The following is a 19,238-nucleotide window of genomic DNA, read 5'->3' on the forward strand; positions in this document are numbered from 1 at the left end:
AAAAATGTGCTATGCCCTCTCCGGGACTTGAATCTGCATCTCTCGAATACGCGGCGAGTGTGCTAACCGTTACACCACGAAGGCATGCTGAAAGGAAGGAGAAAATACCTCATAACTTAAGTAAAAAGGTTTAAAATGTAAACATCGAATAAAAATACATTTGCAGCATATAACGCAAAATTTTGTAACCATTGAAACTATGTAATGAAATAGTGTATCATGCTGTTATATTAGCCATACGAGGAACGCAGTTAATTCATCGTAGGTGTATGCTCTGCTGCTAAACAGGCTGGCTGTATCAAACTTTTGTATTTTTATCAGGTGTAACATAAGTATGAGTGATTTTTCCTCTGAATTCCTTTATTGAAACATACCTTCTTAGGTAAAACGACCTCCTTATTTTCGGTGAAGACCATAATTTAATAATTCTTTATTTGCCAGCATCTAATAACAAATGAATTCATTGTTGCCTTCTTAAAATCCATTACGAAATGCAGCGAATATATTTAAGGAATATAAGAAAAACAAAACTGAGGAATTATTTTGCCTTATGTTCACATTTGTTTTCCTCCTTCTTTAACAAGAGTTTTAAAATCATTAAGTCGAGTGAGAATTGTTAGTATATATGTTCAATTAGTCTGGTTTTTGTTCCAAAATATTCGATTTACGGTAATAATTATTTCCGGAATTACTAATATATGTATCAGGGGCTGTTGGAACTGTTTTCTGCAAGCAATGCTATTTTTAAAAGTTTTTGTTCGACATCTATTTTTATGCCTTTACGCTCCTCTTTGGGTAACGCAGCGTGAAAAATGGGTAAAGCAGGCGTGATACCCTGATGAAGCAGCTTTTGTGCCGCTGGTGAAAAAAGCCATTCTTGATCACCAAAGACAAGAGGGCTCCTAAGTTATGTGTCGAAGAGTTTTTTCTTCCCTAAAGTGGAAAACATTTAAAATGTGCAATACGGCAAAACTTGTCTACGGAACCACTACATTGATTTTGAATTCATTACTGATTACTTAAACGAGAATATCTCATATGAAAAATATACAATCAAGAAGCAAACAAAGTTGCAGTTAAGGAACTGGAGATCCAGATTTGAAGTTAACTGTGCACTCAAAGCGTCTGACTTCTTTCCTTCTGAATTCTCTGCACTATTAACAATGAAACTTTTCAGCAGAATAACTTTAATGTACTTAAATGCGGTAGCATTACATTTTGTGGTATCGGCTTCGTAAAATCAGATAAGTAATTTTTAAATATCCAAACATTCAGTTGCATTAACGCGGCAAAGTACGATCAACAACGAATTATGATATCAACTATTATCACGATTTCTTATAAATTTGAGGAGATAATTTTAAATAAATAATAACAAAAATTTGAAAGCTTTTAAATTTTATATTCCCCTCAAGGAGGTAGTTTTTTCATTTACACACACATAAATGTTTCGGGAACCTTTTTGAGAGCACTTGGGCTAACGCCTCTTTGGGCTAAACATATTTACAAACAGCATGTGCTTAGAATTTCCGATAGACAGTCTCGCGCGTTGGATATAAAAATGTTTTATCCGTATAGTGTTGCAACTTTTCGCTTTGAAATCGTTCAGTTTCTTTTATCAAAAATTCGACAACGTTTTAGGAAATATGAAATAGCTAATAACACAAATTTGAAATTCAAAATTCGGGTTTCTAGGTGCTCATACTCGGGTGGAGGATGGATAACTGATTATTTATTCTACGTATGTGCAATATCACTTTTTCAATTTTAATCACTATTATTTATTCGGTCGATATGTTGATACAGGCTGTATCAAAGGCATCACTACCTGATCCATCCCAGACGTAGTTGTCTACGATTTGAATTCCTTCTGTTCGTTGGCAACAGATACCTGCATAACGTAACAAAAAGGTTAGCTTAGGTTAGTTTTTTTGAACATGGTAAAGCATATGAGTGCTGTCTGCCTAAGGAGAAGGGCGTCTTCGTGAAGGACTTAAGTAAGCTGTTTCGTATTTGCGTTGTACGTGGGAAAAGGTAAGCAATAACAGCTTATTTGCTTGGTTTGAACACAGGTTCATCCACCGGTATTCAGTACTCGAAAACCACAGGGCCACTGACAGGGAATGGCAAAAAGTTCTAGTTTTTCTACAAAACCTTGCTTGCACTGAGCTATTTATTAAAGCATATTTTTATAGAGGGAAGTGTTTTAGTAAACAAACTGAGCTTTATGAAAATATTTCTTTAACATTACAACATAAATTAGAAGGCAGGGCACTTTTGAATAATACTGGGATTAATAATTTCGTATATTCCTGCGGTATCGAAAACCCGTGCATGGCTTCGATAACAGTAGTCTGTAACCCTTATAACACCTAACAGAGTCTCACCAAATAAAAGTGCCATAGCAATTTCTTAAAGCCATAAACAACCATTTAAAATCTGTTTTATTATATGGGTTCTAGTTATTGTAATCTGGCATCAATAAATGGTAGAGGAATAAAATTGTGCAGAGTCATTAGGTTATTTTATAGCAAAAGACAGGAAAAATGATCAATGCCCTCGCCGGCACTCCAACCTGGACCTCTTGAATACGCACCGAGTGTGCTAACATTAACACCACGAAGGCATGCAGGGAAAAGGGTGAAAATTCCTTATAAGTGTTATGAGGAAAATAGCTTATCAGGAAAATAAAATACAGTTGTAATATAGTTGTATATTGATCGATATTAATTTTTCTGTCCTCTGTTTATAAGGTATTTTTATCTGTCTACACTAATTTAACTATCTCTGAAGCATCGATATTTCTTTATGAAACATTGTTGATGTTATATGTATTACTAATTAATATTAGCTAACACTAATTGATGTTATATGTATTACAAGGTATTCTTCCCTCTTCTTAGCATGTCTTCGTGGTGTAGTGGTTAGCACACTCGGCGCGTATTCGAGAGGCGCGTGGTTCACGTCCTGGCGAGGGCATTGCTCATTTTTCATCTCTCCTGCTTTTAAAAGAACACCTAGTGTCTCTACAGTGGCGCCCGAACTAAAAGGTTGTGAATGATGATTCTTTTCCAGAATTTGGCGATTGGGTCCCCTAATCCCCAGTCGTCCTTTAAAAAGGTGACTATATAAAGTATTTCTCCAGCCTTCGTGGTGCAGCGGTTAGCACACTCGGCGCGTATTCGAGAAGTCTGTGATTCGAGTCCCGGTGAAGGCATTGCTCATTTTTCATGTCACCTGCTTCGAAATAACGTAATGCCGCTACAGTATTACTAATTGTATTACTAATTGATAAAGCATTTTGTAATGAATGTTAATGTATTTTAATAACGCAAGTGATAAAATAGCTAACAACTATGTATATTCCTAGATCTGCAACTTGATCTTAATTCTCTCATTACCTTTAAACAAAACCTTTTGCCTGTAACATTTTTAAAATGTCACAAATTTCGAAACAAATGTGACAACTATATTGGTGCACTTTGGAATACGTAAAAAAATCCACTTTTACAGGAGTTGGGCTGTTCAAACCGGCATTTTTCAATTGTCAATAATGTATTGGGAAACTGATACTCTATTTCACTTTTTTACAGAAAGAGCTTAATAAACTTGAATTACGGTTTTTGTGAAACTCGAGCTGAATCTGGCAGAGTATAGTACACACAGGAATGTGTTCATCTTGCATTTGAAGCTGCCAAGCTTCTGGTCTCTTTTTTTTTTTTTGCCATAGCCGACAAGAGTACCTAAATATCCCTATTCTCCCAGAGATTTCTGGGTATTTAGTTAGTGGGAAAGGGAGCTTTTAAACTCTTACTAACATTTTATTGTCTTGAAGAAAAAATCTAGGGAATTTTCGTTTCGTCTTGTTCTTGTTGAAACAGAAGATGTCGGTCTGAGATTGTTGTCTCTTTAAAGGGCTATGATCCTATTTTAAGATCCACTTCCGCTATGTAGTCGTTGCGATAATGCCGCAGAAAGCATTGGCCGACTTAATATGAGAAGTTTTACATCTGTCTTTATCTTGTTGAAGAAGAAACATGGTTCTATTTCAGTTCATCAGTTCATTTGCCTTGGGAGGATAGTTCACACAAATTCGAATTAGTTAGGTTTGACACCAAATAAAAATTACTATTTAAATCTTTATTGATTAAATTCTCAGTTATTTTAATTTCTTTAATGTTATTTAAATTTATTTAATGATAACAGAATAATTTTGACTGTATGACTATCGTGATCGTGATTGGTTTAGTTACTACAGTGTGTTAACATAATCATTTGTTATTTTTGAGTTCAGGGGAAATAATTTAAAAATTTTTGGATATACATTTTAAATCAAAACTCTTTGATTCGTCGATTATTTATCTTCAAATGTGTTTCCTAAACTCTGATTTGTATAAAATACTTGAAGTACTAGTAAATGGGTTTTAAACATGGAAATAAAAATCAAGGTAAAACACTTTCACATTTTCTGGGCTTAATATCGAAAGATTCAAATTTCAAGTAGTGCATCTTTTAAACCCTTACTTCATATTTCTTCAAGATAAATTATTTAATTTATGTTTTAGCACATTTTTAAAGGAAATAAATAATTCAAAATTTGAAACAAAATATACTGGGACTATATATTGATCATACAACGTTGGATTAATTTATACTAAAGAGAAATTTAAACTATATGTTTTTGATAAAACTATCATTGATACCTCGTATAACAACGCATTAACCATAATATTAATGAAAAATTATTAACAGAATTTTTCGCATTTGAATAGGCAATTTATAAGTTACATTTTATGTAATTTGTGATAAGAAATTTCATAATGATATATTTGTATTATATATGATTATGTAGTATATGTTATTTTGGTACAGATTTAGAATACAATATAAATTAATCTGTATATAAATTTGAATTATTTTTAAAAATAATAATAATCAAATTTAAAACAAAATCCCATTTTCTTGTAATTCATAACGTTCTGAAATTCACAAAACAAGTTAAATTTCGGTCAATGTGCCTTAACTTAAGAACATAAATGAAATAATTACAAACAGAATTTGACAATTATCCTTAGTTACTGATAAAAATTTGTAATAAAAATTACAAAAGGTTAACTAGCTATTACTGTAGTCATTTATGATTAAGCTATCTTGAAATATTAAGTGTTGATTGATTATAATGTAAAGGTTGGTTTCACAGGAAAAAATTTTTTAATAATATAGATAGATTTAATTATTTTTTTAGAAATTTATAAATATTATATATAGATATAAATTTTTTTCAGAAGTTCGTAAATATTATAGATAAATATATTTTTTTCAGAAATTTATAAATAATGTAGATAGACATAAATTTTTTTCAGAAATTTATATACAATATAGACAGATACAATTTTTTCAGATATTTATAAATAATATTAATGTTTATTAAATGTATAGAAAATTAGGAGATTTTTTTAAATCTGTAATGCCATGTTTACGGAAACAAGTATTAATAATTGCAAAAATAAGGAAATGTTTTCTTTACTTGTTATCATTATTCTTTCAATTAAGTAACATTTGCGAATTTGCTTTTAACAAAATTTAGATATTGCATACATGCTTGTAAAAGAAAAGGAGCACGTGTCGCTATTTTTAACGCTCTTTACTCTAGTCAAGAGATAATTATGTGGACACCTGCTAAAAAATAAACTTTTAAAAGAGATGTTTTACACTCAAGTAATCTCTTCTGTTTATTGAACGTCAAGAGGATGTGTTTTTACAAGAATTGAAACATAAACTTTCTACCCACGATTTACTCCGTAGAATCTCACGACGTTTCAGTTATCACTTCTCATCTTATTAGTACTTTCCACAGTTTACACATTTAAGTCAACACTCGATTTAAAGAACTTTTAACTCAAAATATATGTGTAAAATAAAGTATAAATTGATGTAAATGAATTAAAAATATAAGAGAATTGGCTAATAATATAACGCTGAGCTTTTTATTCATGTTACAGAACTCGACTGCTTTTTTAGTACTTCGTTTAACTCGATTGTTTTTGTAGAGCTCTTATTTTAAAATATGTAAACAAAATTGAATTCATACATGTTTGCAGTAATTTCTGCAAATCAGAGTATTTGTTGCGCATTCATATTTGGGATTAAATCGATGTTATCCTGTGTCTATCAAAATATTTGCACGGTATTCATTTTAGAATTATTTTTCAGATTAAGTTCGAATTGTAACAGAAACATTAATGCGACTTAAAACCGGAAGGCAGCACGACCATTTCTTTTCTTTATTTCAGGTAAAAATTATTTTAAATTCACAAACATGTGAATTTAAAAGCTTTTTCAACTTAGGGTTTGAAATAAAAGAGTATAAACTAATAAATAAATAAAACATAAAAAGTTTTAAATTATATCATCAATATAGAAATAGAAAATAAATTATTTTAAATTATAACATTGGCCGCTAATGTGCAAACAAGACCTTCACAGAATACAAATTTCGTTTAGAAGAAAGGAAAACTAGGGCTCATACCTGTATGAATCATTTTTTCGCATATCATTGAATGAATGCTATAGCTGAATGCCTTTATTTTATTTTTAAATTAAATACGCAATATGAACAAGAAGTATAACTTTTAAAAATTTTTACTTAAATTTTTGTTTCAAACAATTTTGCTTTCAAAACTTAATTTTTCCTTGCTTAAATTTCAATACTCAATTTTTAAGCAAGGATGATTTTTACCCAAACATGAACCTATTTCTTATCCTGGTACTCTCTAAAGAATATGGGGTAAAACTTTTGTTTATGCTCTCTGCACAAAAAAAAAGGGACACTTCTATACCCCGTTCTACTGGGCCGATTAACGAAATTTAAGTTACGTTTTCCATGCCTCGAAGCGCGACTTAGGATATATATTAGATTTATATATCAATATTCATACATAGATATTTTGACACAAAAATCGAACTTTTTTTGAAATGACATAATGATTTTTTTCCGTTTGTCGATGCTAAGTCTCAAATTACGTCAAAGTGCCAGGTTTTTGTTAAACTTGCAAAACAGGTTTTGTAAAAGTTTTTTTTTAAATTTTCTCTTAAAGTTTTAGCTCCTCAGTGTTAATTGAATTTGTGATAAATTTTTTAATGTCTCTTTTTATTATTTATTAAACTTACTTGATTCCTTTTTCACAGTTCAGTCCCAAAAAGGCTAGAAGATATTTTGTGATTTATTTTTGAAATTTATATTTTTTGCTAATTTTTATACGTTTTTCGAAAACGTTTTGAATTATAACTAAAATTTTTTGTCATCATCTTCAAGTAGATGTATTTTTAGGCATACCAACAAACAATAGTTCTTAGTTCTAAATTTTTCAAAATATACATGAATTTATATAATGGCATATTTTGGAATTTGACGTATTTTTTAAAAAATGATAATACCTCAGAAGAGGCTTACGCACTTTGTTAAAATTATTTGAAAGAATGAACCATGCACCTTTTTTTCCCGTTCATGCTCAATGAAAGGGAAAAGAAAGTAGGTTTCCATAAATTAAAAATTTCGCCAAGTGAAGTATTCTTGGCGCAAACTGAAAAAAGTGTGCCACGATAAATTTTTAAATTTTTCTGTAAGTTTCTCATCAAATTTTATAAAATTTAATATTTCGGCAAAATTTGAGCAGTATAATCAAAGTATGGAAAAAGTCAATATGTCATTTCAGAAAAATCTGATTTTATATTGAAATACCTATGTTGTAACAATGTTGCATATAAATCTAATAAGTATCCTAAGTCGCGCTTTCGAGACATGAAGAACGGAAATTAAATTTCGTCAATCGGCCCAGTAGAACAGGATATATGGATTTGTCCTATTTTTATTTGTGCAGAGCAGAGTGTACGTTGAAAGAAAAATTATTCGCTTAAGATCACTACATGAAGTGTGCTGCTACAAATAATTTTATTGCATATAAAACCTCTATAACATATATAATTTAAATATATAAAGCTGTAGTTTTATTTTCAATCATCTTAAAAAATGCAGGGTAATCCTACATGTCAGTTTGTTTTATATTTAGGTTCAATATACCATTTTATTTTTTAAGAATTTCCAAAAAATACTGCCAAAAATGTTAAAAATATATTTTTGCTAAAACGGTATTTTTAAATATAAACTTTCGTACATTTCAAAGTAATATTTGCGTAATTTTAAGTGATAAATCCGAATTTAAGGCACGAATAATGAGATACACCCTGTATAGACGTTTCTCTGCACATCGCTTTTGTTAATCAAAGAAACAGTTTTACAGGAAAAGGCTTTTCGTTTAGCGACTGAATTTTTCAATGTGTATTTTCGTTGTATTTCCATAACACTGTTTAACATATATTTTACAAAATAAAAAAACTATATATTGTTTACAATTATATTACTGGTAGATATTACATGTCAAATTTTTCTGATTTCTTGTTTATAATACCTCAACAACAACATCTGCGAAATATTCGTTTTGATAAACAGTCAAAAGTTTTCTGATTTCGGAGGGAAAAAAAAATTTATAATCGTAAAATTTAAAATAGAGATATTATTTATTTTATTTCATTTACTTATTATTTATTTTTATTTACTAGTGTATATTAGCCAGTTAAAGGTGAATTTATTATTGAATAGTTTAGCTTATTTATTGATATTCGTATCATTATACAATAGAAATGAAAATTACATTTGGAAGAATAAAATGTTTTTTTTTCCTATTAAATATTCCCACAATGCATTTTGTTGCAGAATTTGAATTCCATGAATTCCTTATATATATTTTTTATGGAGAGATACTTCTAAAGAATAAAACGCACTTTTTGAGAATTCTGAACCTCAAACTAAGATATCCATTTTTAATTAATAAAAACTAAATATAAATTATAAAACATTTTATTATTAAATAAAATATTTGCACTCGGAAAAGAACAAATATTAACGTGAAGCAACACGCTGAATGACGATTTTTGGAAGAGTTAAAACAACAAGAATCAACGCAATATTAATAAATTTGCAGCATTAGTTTCGAAGGTAGTACCTTTCTCTTCAGAAGGTAGTACCTTTCTCTTCTTTCGAAATATAGTACCTTTCTCTTCAGCTGTAGAAGTGCAAATGACGAAAGAGAAGCCAATGATAAGATAAGAAAAGATAATGTAAGCGATAAGAATGAGATGAATGAAATCAAGAAATTGTCCTCTCAAGAAAAATTTGCTTCGAAATTTGACATCGTTACCAAAAATAGACATAAAAAAAAATGAGATTTAACAAAAATATATTTTTTAACGAATTTTATCGTTAGTAAAGTTCAGGTATGAGATAAAATTTTAGCTTTTGTAGAGTTTTTTTTTTTTTTTTTTTTTTTTTTTTTTTTTTACTTATTACATAGAAATTTAACAAAAATATTTTTTTTTCTTAAATGTTATCTTTAGTAAAGTTTAGGAATTAGATTTTAATTAAATCAGGCTGTACCTTTCAAAATTAATTTAAATATACCTCAGCTGATACATAACCTTTTTACTTAAAACAAGAAAAAAGGTAGAAAATGTGGTGAAAACAGCGGCCGTGGGATGGTAATTTCGCGTTTTTGGCATGGTGTCGATTTTATATTGCGCACCTTTAAAAATTATTTGAAACGGATAGTTGCTATTAAAAAGCTATCAAATTAATATAAAAATTAAGTTGTTTATGATTTAATCGTAACCTTTGAGCAAGGAAAAGAATTATCAGATAGTCCATTGTTTCATTACAAATATCAATTTTAAATAACTTCGAATCCAAATTTTATAACTGCATAGAATTTTAGCATTCATTTCAAATTATAGCAATAAAATGAAATTTTGAAAAGAAAGAGTCATTTAAAGAATTATGGCATGAATGTATTCAAAATGTTTATTAAACCAGAGCTATGTAAACATTTTATTTATAATTTTATTTAACTGCCTGATAGTAAGTTTTATTTTTTTTAAAGTAAAATTATTCTGTTTAAAATCAATACTTAAAAATCATAATATTAAAATATTTACTGAAAATTTTTGTTAGTAGGGAGTGTGGATTATTATTATTTTAGAATAATTATCCTAGAGATTATGGACAATTGTGTATATGCTCTAAAAATTAAGTTTCCAAACGAGAAAGAGAGGAAATAAAGAAAATATATCTTACTTTATACAATTTAATAATTGTATATGAGTATTATTCAACCACGAAGGGCTTACAAATGAATGAAAAGTACGTAATTTTACGTTTTTTCGCAAATGAGATGTAATTATAATTCTATATAAAAAAGTTATAAAATTGTTTCATAAGAATAAATTGAATTTAATTAAATAAATACAAATTTAATTAAATAATTCTTTGCGCCATTGCTGCAAGGAAGGAAATTTAAATTTAAACAAATTTAAATTTAAATTTTAACAAACACGTATAAAAGTGAAAAAGCAAAATTAAAGCCAAAATTAAATTTAAAGCCAAAATAATTTTTAAAAAAATATTTAAAAAAATGTGCAAACATATAAAAGTACTTTAAATTTAATTTTGGCTAAAATTTAAATTTAAATTTGTTTAAATGAAAAGTTATCAAAGATGTTATTAAAGTGTAAAAACATGTTATTAAATGTATATAATTTAAAGAAAACATGAAACAAAAATTTAATCAAAATTTAAGAATTCAACAGCTTTTTTAAAAGTAAAATTTTCTTTCAGTGCTTTTCTGCTACTTGTATTTTCTTTTATATATTATGCAGAATAGGTTTCAGAATTTTCAAATAAATTAGGAAGTAGATAATTTAAAAACTAAAACTTGTCAATCCATTTTATCATGTCCAATAGTGTTCAGTAAAATAAATTTCTAACTCAAAGTTGTTTCCAGCATTAACTAATAATTATAAAATTAAGTTTGTAATGATATAATAATTGCAAAATATATTTAGCTGTAAATAACTAATTGGTATTTTAATTATAGTATATTTAGCTGTAATGATATAACAGTCCTCTGCGAAATTAAAATCTAATAATTAAAAAATACGTCCATTAAAAACTTCTCTTTCATTATTTTAACTAATTCCCTGTGTGCATCTGAAAATGTCACCACTATGGAGTTTATTCATACGATGCAAGGTCCATACCTCGAGCCTGGTAAAGGCACCAATATCCGTCCCATACTCCATGGTGACGTCAGTGGAACCACTGGTACCTCCAGTACTGGACTTGTAAGTGTACTTGGTAGTCTTCACGGTGGTGGTCATGATTTATCAATCTACTCCCTCAGTGAAAAGCGCAGAAAACTTAAAATCAAGCGAGCTGAACAATCTTATATCGGAAACTGTCGAAGAGTTCCAAATCGCCCACAGTGCGGCGAGTTGCACACCCTGTTCCTCTCTTAGTCGGATGAATTTGAAATCCAGAGACACAGGTTAGAACGTGATGAAGGAAAACTTTCGGGGGAGACAGACACAAGTTCCCGATCGGGACAGCCCACAGTGGAGGTGGGAGGGTTGCATCTGCCTCATGGGATAGGAACCTGCTAAGCGGGGCGGTGCAGCAAGTGAAGTCAGATGTATTTTTAGGTCGGTGCCCTCCAAGTTGGGGATCTTCTCCTTAACCAGGAAGGCATTTCACTGAAGATGGTTATCAGGATAGATTATGCTTTCCGGTATATCTCAGTAGTTACACGGATTAGATATTAACATTCCGTAAATTCTTCCAAATTTCTCCGTTTGGGGGGCTAAAATGTATAAAATAAAACAGAAAAAAACTCTTGAAAGAAATCGCATGGCTTTATTAAATGTACCAAAAAGTTTTTAAAAAAATTCTTGGCTGAAGAATATTGGCCAAATAAGATTAAAAAATAAAACTGTGAAGCCGCTAACATGGAAGGGCATTAATTCAAAACTATGAAAAATAAATCTGAATGAATTGAATGTAATCAAACTGTTAAGAACACTGGTAAAAGGTGAGGACAAAAATACTTTTACGAATAAAGCGAAAGTATGATTTAAAACAAGCTCTAACAAAATAAAACTTCATAACAGATAACTTCATAGACAAGCCCTCTCAACCAGATGTAGGCAAATGTACATTTAATTAGGACACTTGAATAAAATCAAATAATTGTAGAATTTACAATTCCCTTTATCATTAAATATTGCAAACGATCTAATATTTATCGCATTTTACCTCATCTATAGTTTCTATAATTTAATCAAAATCTTTAAACTCTAATATTGTAATTCTTTTATAAATTAACCACCGAAAGCTTTTGATTTGTAAATATTCTCTTTTTTTATAGCTGATTTTTAATCCCTGCTAATCTGCATTAATATGATTTTATGACAATAAAAATAGGGACGAAATTATGTATCCTAAAGTAAATAGTAGTTAAATGTATATATATTTAATGTGATTTCACGGCAGTTCATTATTCATGTGAATCGTTAGGTTATATCGATGCATGAAAATGTGCAGTGTCCTCCGCGAGATTCGAACTTCCGAATACGTGCCGAGCATGCTTCCAGTCACACTAAGAAGGCATGCTGAAAGGAGGGAGAAGCTGTATTATATTATCCTTTTTTAAAGGGCAACTGAAAATTAAGGGAACCAATTGCCAAATTTTGATGATTACGAATTATCGCCCACCACCTTTCAGTTCGTGTGCACTGTAGAGTCCTTTTTCGTTTCCTTTTTTTAAAATTTTTTTATAACTCAGGAAACTGAAAAAAAATCCACATTGCCCTTGCCGAGATTCAAACGCCGGACCTCTTGTATACGCGCCGAACATCTTTCCAGTTACACCCCGAAGGCTGAAGGAAAGGAAAGAGAAAATCCTTTACAGATGATCCGCTAATTAATTTGTTTATTAAGAAACAACAGTGCTGAGTTAGTATTAGATACCGTATTGCTCCCTTTTTTAACTAGTTTTATCTTTCGAAAATTGAGAGGGGATAAGCATTCGAGTAATTTAATTTCCGAAAAAATGCGGTTACGGTAAGAATATAACAAACGGAATAGTTGTATATAAACTACTGTTAACCACGACAGCATTATTTTTAAAAGAAATTACAGTCCATGTAGAATTTAAGAATACTAACTAATAATATTTAAGAATACATATCAATATTAACATTATGAAATCTGATGGATAATGAGCCGATATCTGACGCTAATTGAGCGTGTGTCTGGTTTAATTCCCATGCAAAAACCATAGGAACACATCACTCAGTGAGTCCTGACTGCAGTTTCCAAGAGGATGGAAATTTCCTTAGAGATATTCCTACAAGCATTCACAATATCATGCAGTAATAATTAGTAGTTATACTTAAATAACTAAAAATGTTACTACTAAAGGAAACTACTAAAATGTTAAACACAACTCAATGCAAAGCGCATCTAAAGAGAAAGCTAACTCAGATATATCTGAGTTCATGCGGAACTAACATCTCGCGCAATAATAAGTAAGCTACTGAGAGCATATGCCTCAACCGGCGGCCAAGATATTTCTAGTACCTTTCTGTTTCTCAAAAATACTGCAATGTAATAAGGGTGTGTAATTACTGTTACAGCTAACATAGTGGTCAATTACATTCATTCAATTTCAATGCATATTAAAGAGATACCCATTTATTAAATGCACGTGCCCCTATATTCTTACTTTTCCTCCATAGTTTTTTCTTAAACTTTGTCTCGCGCTACATTACACAGAAAAATACAATAATTTGTGATTATAATTCTTATAAAATTACCTATCTAAATACAAAATTCGTAACAATACGCTTCAAATAATAAATGTAACAAAAATTAAATGGATGAAATACTAATACAAAACTGCAAATAAAAATTGATTTAATAAAAATGAAAAAAAAAATACAATAAATAAAACAATCACTTCTAATCACAAATAAAACAATCACTGAATAAAAATTAAAATTATCAAGGGAATACAATTTACCTATAAACAAGTCGTCAGAGTGAAAAGCTGTGTGCAGTTGAAAATTATGAGAATATTTTAAAATTTTTCAGAATCTAGTGTTAAAACGCTATGGGAGGGGAATACGCGAGGGAACACGATATTAATAAGCAATAATTCACAAATCGAGAACAATATTCTATTTAATTTTTATTACGTAAGATTCAGATTTTATTACATACGGATAACCCCCAGACATTTTTGAAGTTTGGTATATTTTATTTTAGTAAATCTTAAATTTCTAACAGTCATGAAAACTAATATGTGATTTTAATTATATTGTTGACAGTATGAAGAAATTTGTTTTATATTTCAATAAAATGGAATATTCTATAACAATATGGAACATTCTACTAATGTAAGTGATCCTAACTTTCTTGCACCGTTTAACTAATTTAACGAATCATATTATTTAATAAGGTTGTAGCGATTTATTTATATTTTGATCTCTAGCCCGAGGCTGTCTATCGGAAATTCTAAAAATATGCTGAAAAAAAAAACTTACTTTTGGGGGTAATATAAAATCTGAAAACGTTTAGTACTTTTTATTTCTTTTATTACCGGAATGTTAAATGCAATTTTCTGTAAGCTATGAATTGGATGGTACATATGATAGAAAAAATGATTGGATTTCCAGATGTTTATTTTGAACGTTAAGAAAGTATTGAACAATGCCTGTAATTAAAAATAAAATCACTATTAGATTTTCAAATACATTTTCTTAAATTAGTTATTTTTTTGTAATTAAACTATATTTCGCTGCGAATTATTGTTGTATTCGAACTTAATCCTAAAATCCCGATATGTATGTGGTCGAGAATAGGGAATGACGTATATAAAATGTCTGATGCATAAGCTTATACATAGCTGCTTCTAAACTAACCTGACGGTAGTTGTAACAACAAAAATAAAATGGAAGTATCATAAATTTACATTTCGATGCTCTTTTTTTTAATTTATTTCATATTCTAAAGGTTCTTGTAGCTATTTTAGTGTTAAACTCCTTTGATGCTTTAGTTTAGTTTAGATAATTATACGATGCAAATTAATGAAATTTCTTTAAATTTACTTTATATAAGAGATATATTATATTTAAAAGAATCTAAATAATAAAAAATCTGCATGAATGTATGCATATTTTGAATAACGTAGTCCTCCAACCGAACATGGGCACCTGAAGCTCGAACATGGAATTTCCAATTTCTCTTATTGTGTATTTCATATTTTGTAAAATTTTAACGAATTTTTTATTAAAAAACTCAACGCTTTATAGAAACAATAGTTTTTTTTTTTTTTTTTTTTTTTTTTTTTTTTTTTTTTTCTTAAAAGCAGGAGAGATGAAAAATGAGCACCGCCCTCGCCGGGACTCGAACCACGAACATCTCGAATACGCACCGAGCATGCTTACCACTACACCACGAAGGCATGCTAAGAAGGCGTAAGAAATACCTTATATATCCCCTCCTTTTAAAGGGCGACTGAGAATTAGAGGCCACAATCGCCAAATCTTGATGGTGGAGAAACATCGTTCATCACCCTTTTTAGTTCGGGCGTCACTGTAGAGACCTTACATATTTTTTTAGTTAGGAGAGGTGAAAAATGAGCAATGCACTGGACTCGAACCACGGACCTCTCGAATACGGCCCGAGTGTGCTGACCACTACAGCACGAAGGCATGCTAAGAAGGTGGAAGAAATACCTTATAGCTTTCAAAGTGACAATAGGGAATAAGAAAATTTTTATCTTCAGCGCGACAATGTCTATCGAAAATTCTAAAGATATGCTGCTTTTAAATAATTTTAGCCCAATGTGACGTTAGCCCAAATGGTCTCGAAACGTGTTTGTGTCTGTAAATGAAAAAAACTCTCATTTGGGCTTATAAATAAATATAAAATCTGAAAGCTTTCAGATTTTTTCTAATTTATGTTTTATTCATATACCGTATTCCCTAGTGTATATTTTCCCCTTAGCTTTTTAAAATTAGGTCTGAAAGTTTTAAAATAATTCGCATAATTTCCCCGTGTTTCTATTGTGCATAGTTTTTACTTTTAAGGACTAGTTTATTAGTAAATTGTATTCTTGATTATTTTTATTTTTATTCAGTGTATTCATTTGTATTGGCATTTTATTTTTCCTTGCATTTAGTATTTCAAATGTAATTTTTCCAGATTTTTCGTTAAGCCACCCGGAATTGGCAGGTGTTTTTACACTTGAGAAATTTTTCAAACATGTGATTTCACCTTCCTTCTATTATTTACGTTCCAGCTCATTATTCTCTCATTGTATCCGAGTATCTATTACTCATATGTTCGATCTTTCGAAAACCGAATCTTTTTTCGCTTCCTTCTCCTTCGCTCCTTCGATGCGTTGCTTGGGAATTGCGATCAGTACTCATTTATGTGAGATGCTCCTTGGACTTTACGAGGTAAATGAATAGGATGAGCCTCAATTATCATAAAATATCTTTTCAATATGCGTCAAATGTATCTATGTTAATATTACTATGCATTCACATTGGAATGTAGGCTTCTTTCAAAGAAATGGTATTGTTGGTAAATTTAAAGAAATGGTAAATTGCTAAAGTGGTTTATCCATGTCTATTTTTAATGTGTTATGTTCTTGATGTAATCACGTTTTTGGAAATAAAATTGCTCGCATAATTTGCCTCTGTAAATTTTCGAGCGATGAAATTAGTTAAAAAAATCCGAAAGGGTTCAGATTTTAACGCACGCCCAAAAGGGGTATGTTCAGGTTTTCTATGCTGTCGGTGAGCTCGCAGTGTACCAGTCTACTGTTGCACTAACTCCTGCTAACCCATTTCTTTTTATCTTTTTAGCTTTATTATTATACATCATTTTTCTATTGCTTCAGTCTTTTCTCAGTTTTTTATAACAATGAGCAATTTCCTTAGTAAGATGACTTGCGAAACCTTTTTTTGTTTTTTTATTATTACCATTTCATGTATTAAATTTCTTAATTAAATATCATGTTCTTTGCGCTTAGGCCCCATAAAATTCATTTGAACATCAAAATATTTTAAATCAATCCAATTTAATCGTTAGAACCAATTTAATCTTTAGAATTTCTGATACACAGGCTCTCGCTTTGGAGATAACAATGTTTTAACCGTGCTTTGTTGCCAATGCTCGCTTTCAGTTCGTTGAGTTTGCTAAAAATTCAGTAGAGTTTTACAAACTATGAAATATAAAATTCGAAATTTAAAATTCGGTCTTCTTGGTGCACATGTTCGGGTGGATGAATTCGTTATTCAGAATCTGATGGCCCGAGGTACCATCGTTTTTTCACAGTGCGAGAAACATTAATACATTCACGCAGATTCTTTCATTATTTAATTTCTTTAAAAGAAATACTGGTCGATATGACTTCGTGGCCAAAATTTGAAAAGTGATTCAGACAAGTGATACGCCGACAAATTCCATTTAGAAACTAATAGCCCATTCGGGCTAATGTCCTTATGGGCTAAAAAGAGGAAATATGCGAGGAAACGGTACCTGATTATTAAATTGATAAAGAATTAAATTAAGTTAATTTGATTTTATCTATATACTAATTTAATTACGTTTTACAGCAAAATCAATAAGAACCCTTTACTCATTTCTCTTTTTATTAGTTTCTATTGAACTGAAACGATGAAAGGAAAATACACATACAAAAATAAATAAATAAATAAATAAAGTACTTTTTGGCTTAAAAATTTTGAATGAAAAATTTTAAAGTTGTTTTACAAAATACTTCATATCAAATATACTACATTATATCAAATATTACCTACATCAGTAACATTTTTTACACTGACAAGCTAGAAAGAGGAAACCTCCGTAACAGGTTTTCCACATCTAACCTTCAGTTTTGTAAGTCAAACATTGGAGGCTCTCTTAGCTCAGTAAGTGAGAGACAAATTATTTCGATAGTTTTTTTCCACTTTGATACACATTAGTTAGTTCATGTAAATGTATCCAATCGATCAAGTACGGTAAACGTAATAATTTTGACAGATTTAGAAATTCTAATAGAAAAACTTAACTTTTTCAATAATGTTTTAAAAAAATAATTAGGGATTGTGCTATAGGATCCTGTCTACGAAAAATTCCGAGATTCGAGGATAATTATCCAGTCGTATTCCTTTGGAAATTTTATTCCTCAAAATCTACGTTTCCCATTTTTCCATAAAAATTCTGATAATTTAAAACAATATTTCCGTTGATTTGGTTAAAATAATGATTATGGTCAGTTGAAATTATGATCTAAGTTATCTGAAATCTGAAAATAAATCTGAAAGTTCTCCATTTGTTCTCATAAAGCTATACAGCCGAACTTCTTGAAATGAGAATAATTCAGTCATTTCAAATAAAATAGAAGAAACGTTATGAAAGATTTGGAAATTACCGATTTGGAAGCTGATCGGCACAGTGGTTAGCACTTTTGGCTCCTATATATATTGTCTTCGAGTTCGAATCCCAAGGAAGGTTTGGATGTTTATAAGTGCATGCCTATGTCTGATATCTGTAATTATAAATTGTTTTCCACATGTTCACAGAATTTGAATTAGCAATATATCAGAAAAAATTCTTAGTAGCACAGAAAAGTATGAGAAGAGTGCGAAAATTAAGATATTGATATTGAATTAAGAATAGAAAAGTTGTGGTTCCACTTTATTTCTGTTAGTTAGTTAATTCTAATTCGAGAGTTTTTCATTACAATTGGGTAATGAAATTACCCAATTGTAATGACTTTAGTTTTATTTCTGCGCGAAGAAGGTACATGAATCATAAGAGTTATATAAGAATAATATTCCGCCCAACCGGGATATTGGTTAGCGCCGCTGACTGTAGTACCGAAGGGCCCGGATTCGAATCCCAGAGAAGGCACGGATTTTTTTAAATGTATAGTGTCTGTGTGGCATGAGGCACTCTTCGGCCTTCCCAATGACAGACGCAATCTTGCACTCCTTGCCACGATGAATTTCGTAGGCTTGTTCTGATGTTACTGTCAGATAAGTGTGATAAGTCACAGCAACAAAAACAGCAACCAATGTTGAAATCGCACTACATCGAACAGTGTTACATTATTGATACTGATGCAGAGTTTTATTATAGTCTTTCCTGATACAGACGATAATTCGCAGATGAAGTAGCTAGAGAAGTGTTCTGTGTAAGAAATATTTTATATGTTTCTTTGGAACTTAGAAATCCTAGAAAATGAATATGAAGTTCAGAATACTGTGACTATTTA

General features: G+C 30.2%; 1 protein-coding gene and 1 long non-coding RNA gene across 3 annotated transcripts in view; one reads left to right on the forward strand and one right to left on the reverse strand.

Annotated features, from left to right (window-relative positions):
- LOC118200286 (paramyosin-like) overlaps positions 1 to 11,473 on the reverse strand; it is a 100,866-nt gene extending 89,393 nt beyond the window's left edge. Inside the window, exon 1 of the mRNA XM_035372235.2 lies at positions 11,149 to 11,473. Coding sequence (XP_035228126.2) covers positions 11,149 to 11,268 — 120 coding nt within the window. The 5' untranslated portion in view covers positions 11,269 to 11,473. The remainder of the gene's footprint in view (positions 1 to 11,148) is intronic.
- LOC146996914 (uncharacterized) overlaps positions 1 to 19,238 on the forward strand; it is a 136,545-nt gene that overhangs the window by 58,673 nt on the left and 58,634 nt on the right. The window lies entirely within an intron of this gene.

The sequence above is a fragment of the Stegodyphus dumicola genome, chromosome 6 (assembly GCF_044657685.1).
Source record: "Stegodyphus dumicola isolate Sdum_Otavi_A_Nest chromosome 6, ASM4465768v1".
NCBI lineage: Eukaryota > Metazoa > Arthropoda > Arachnida > Araneae > Eresidae > Stegodyphus > Stegodyphus dumicola.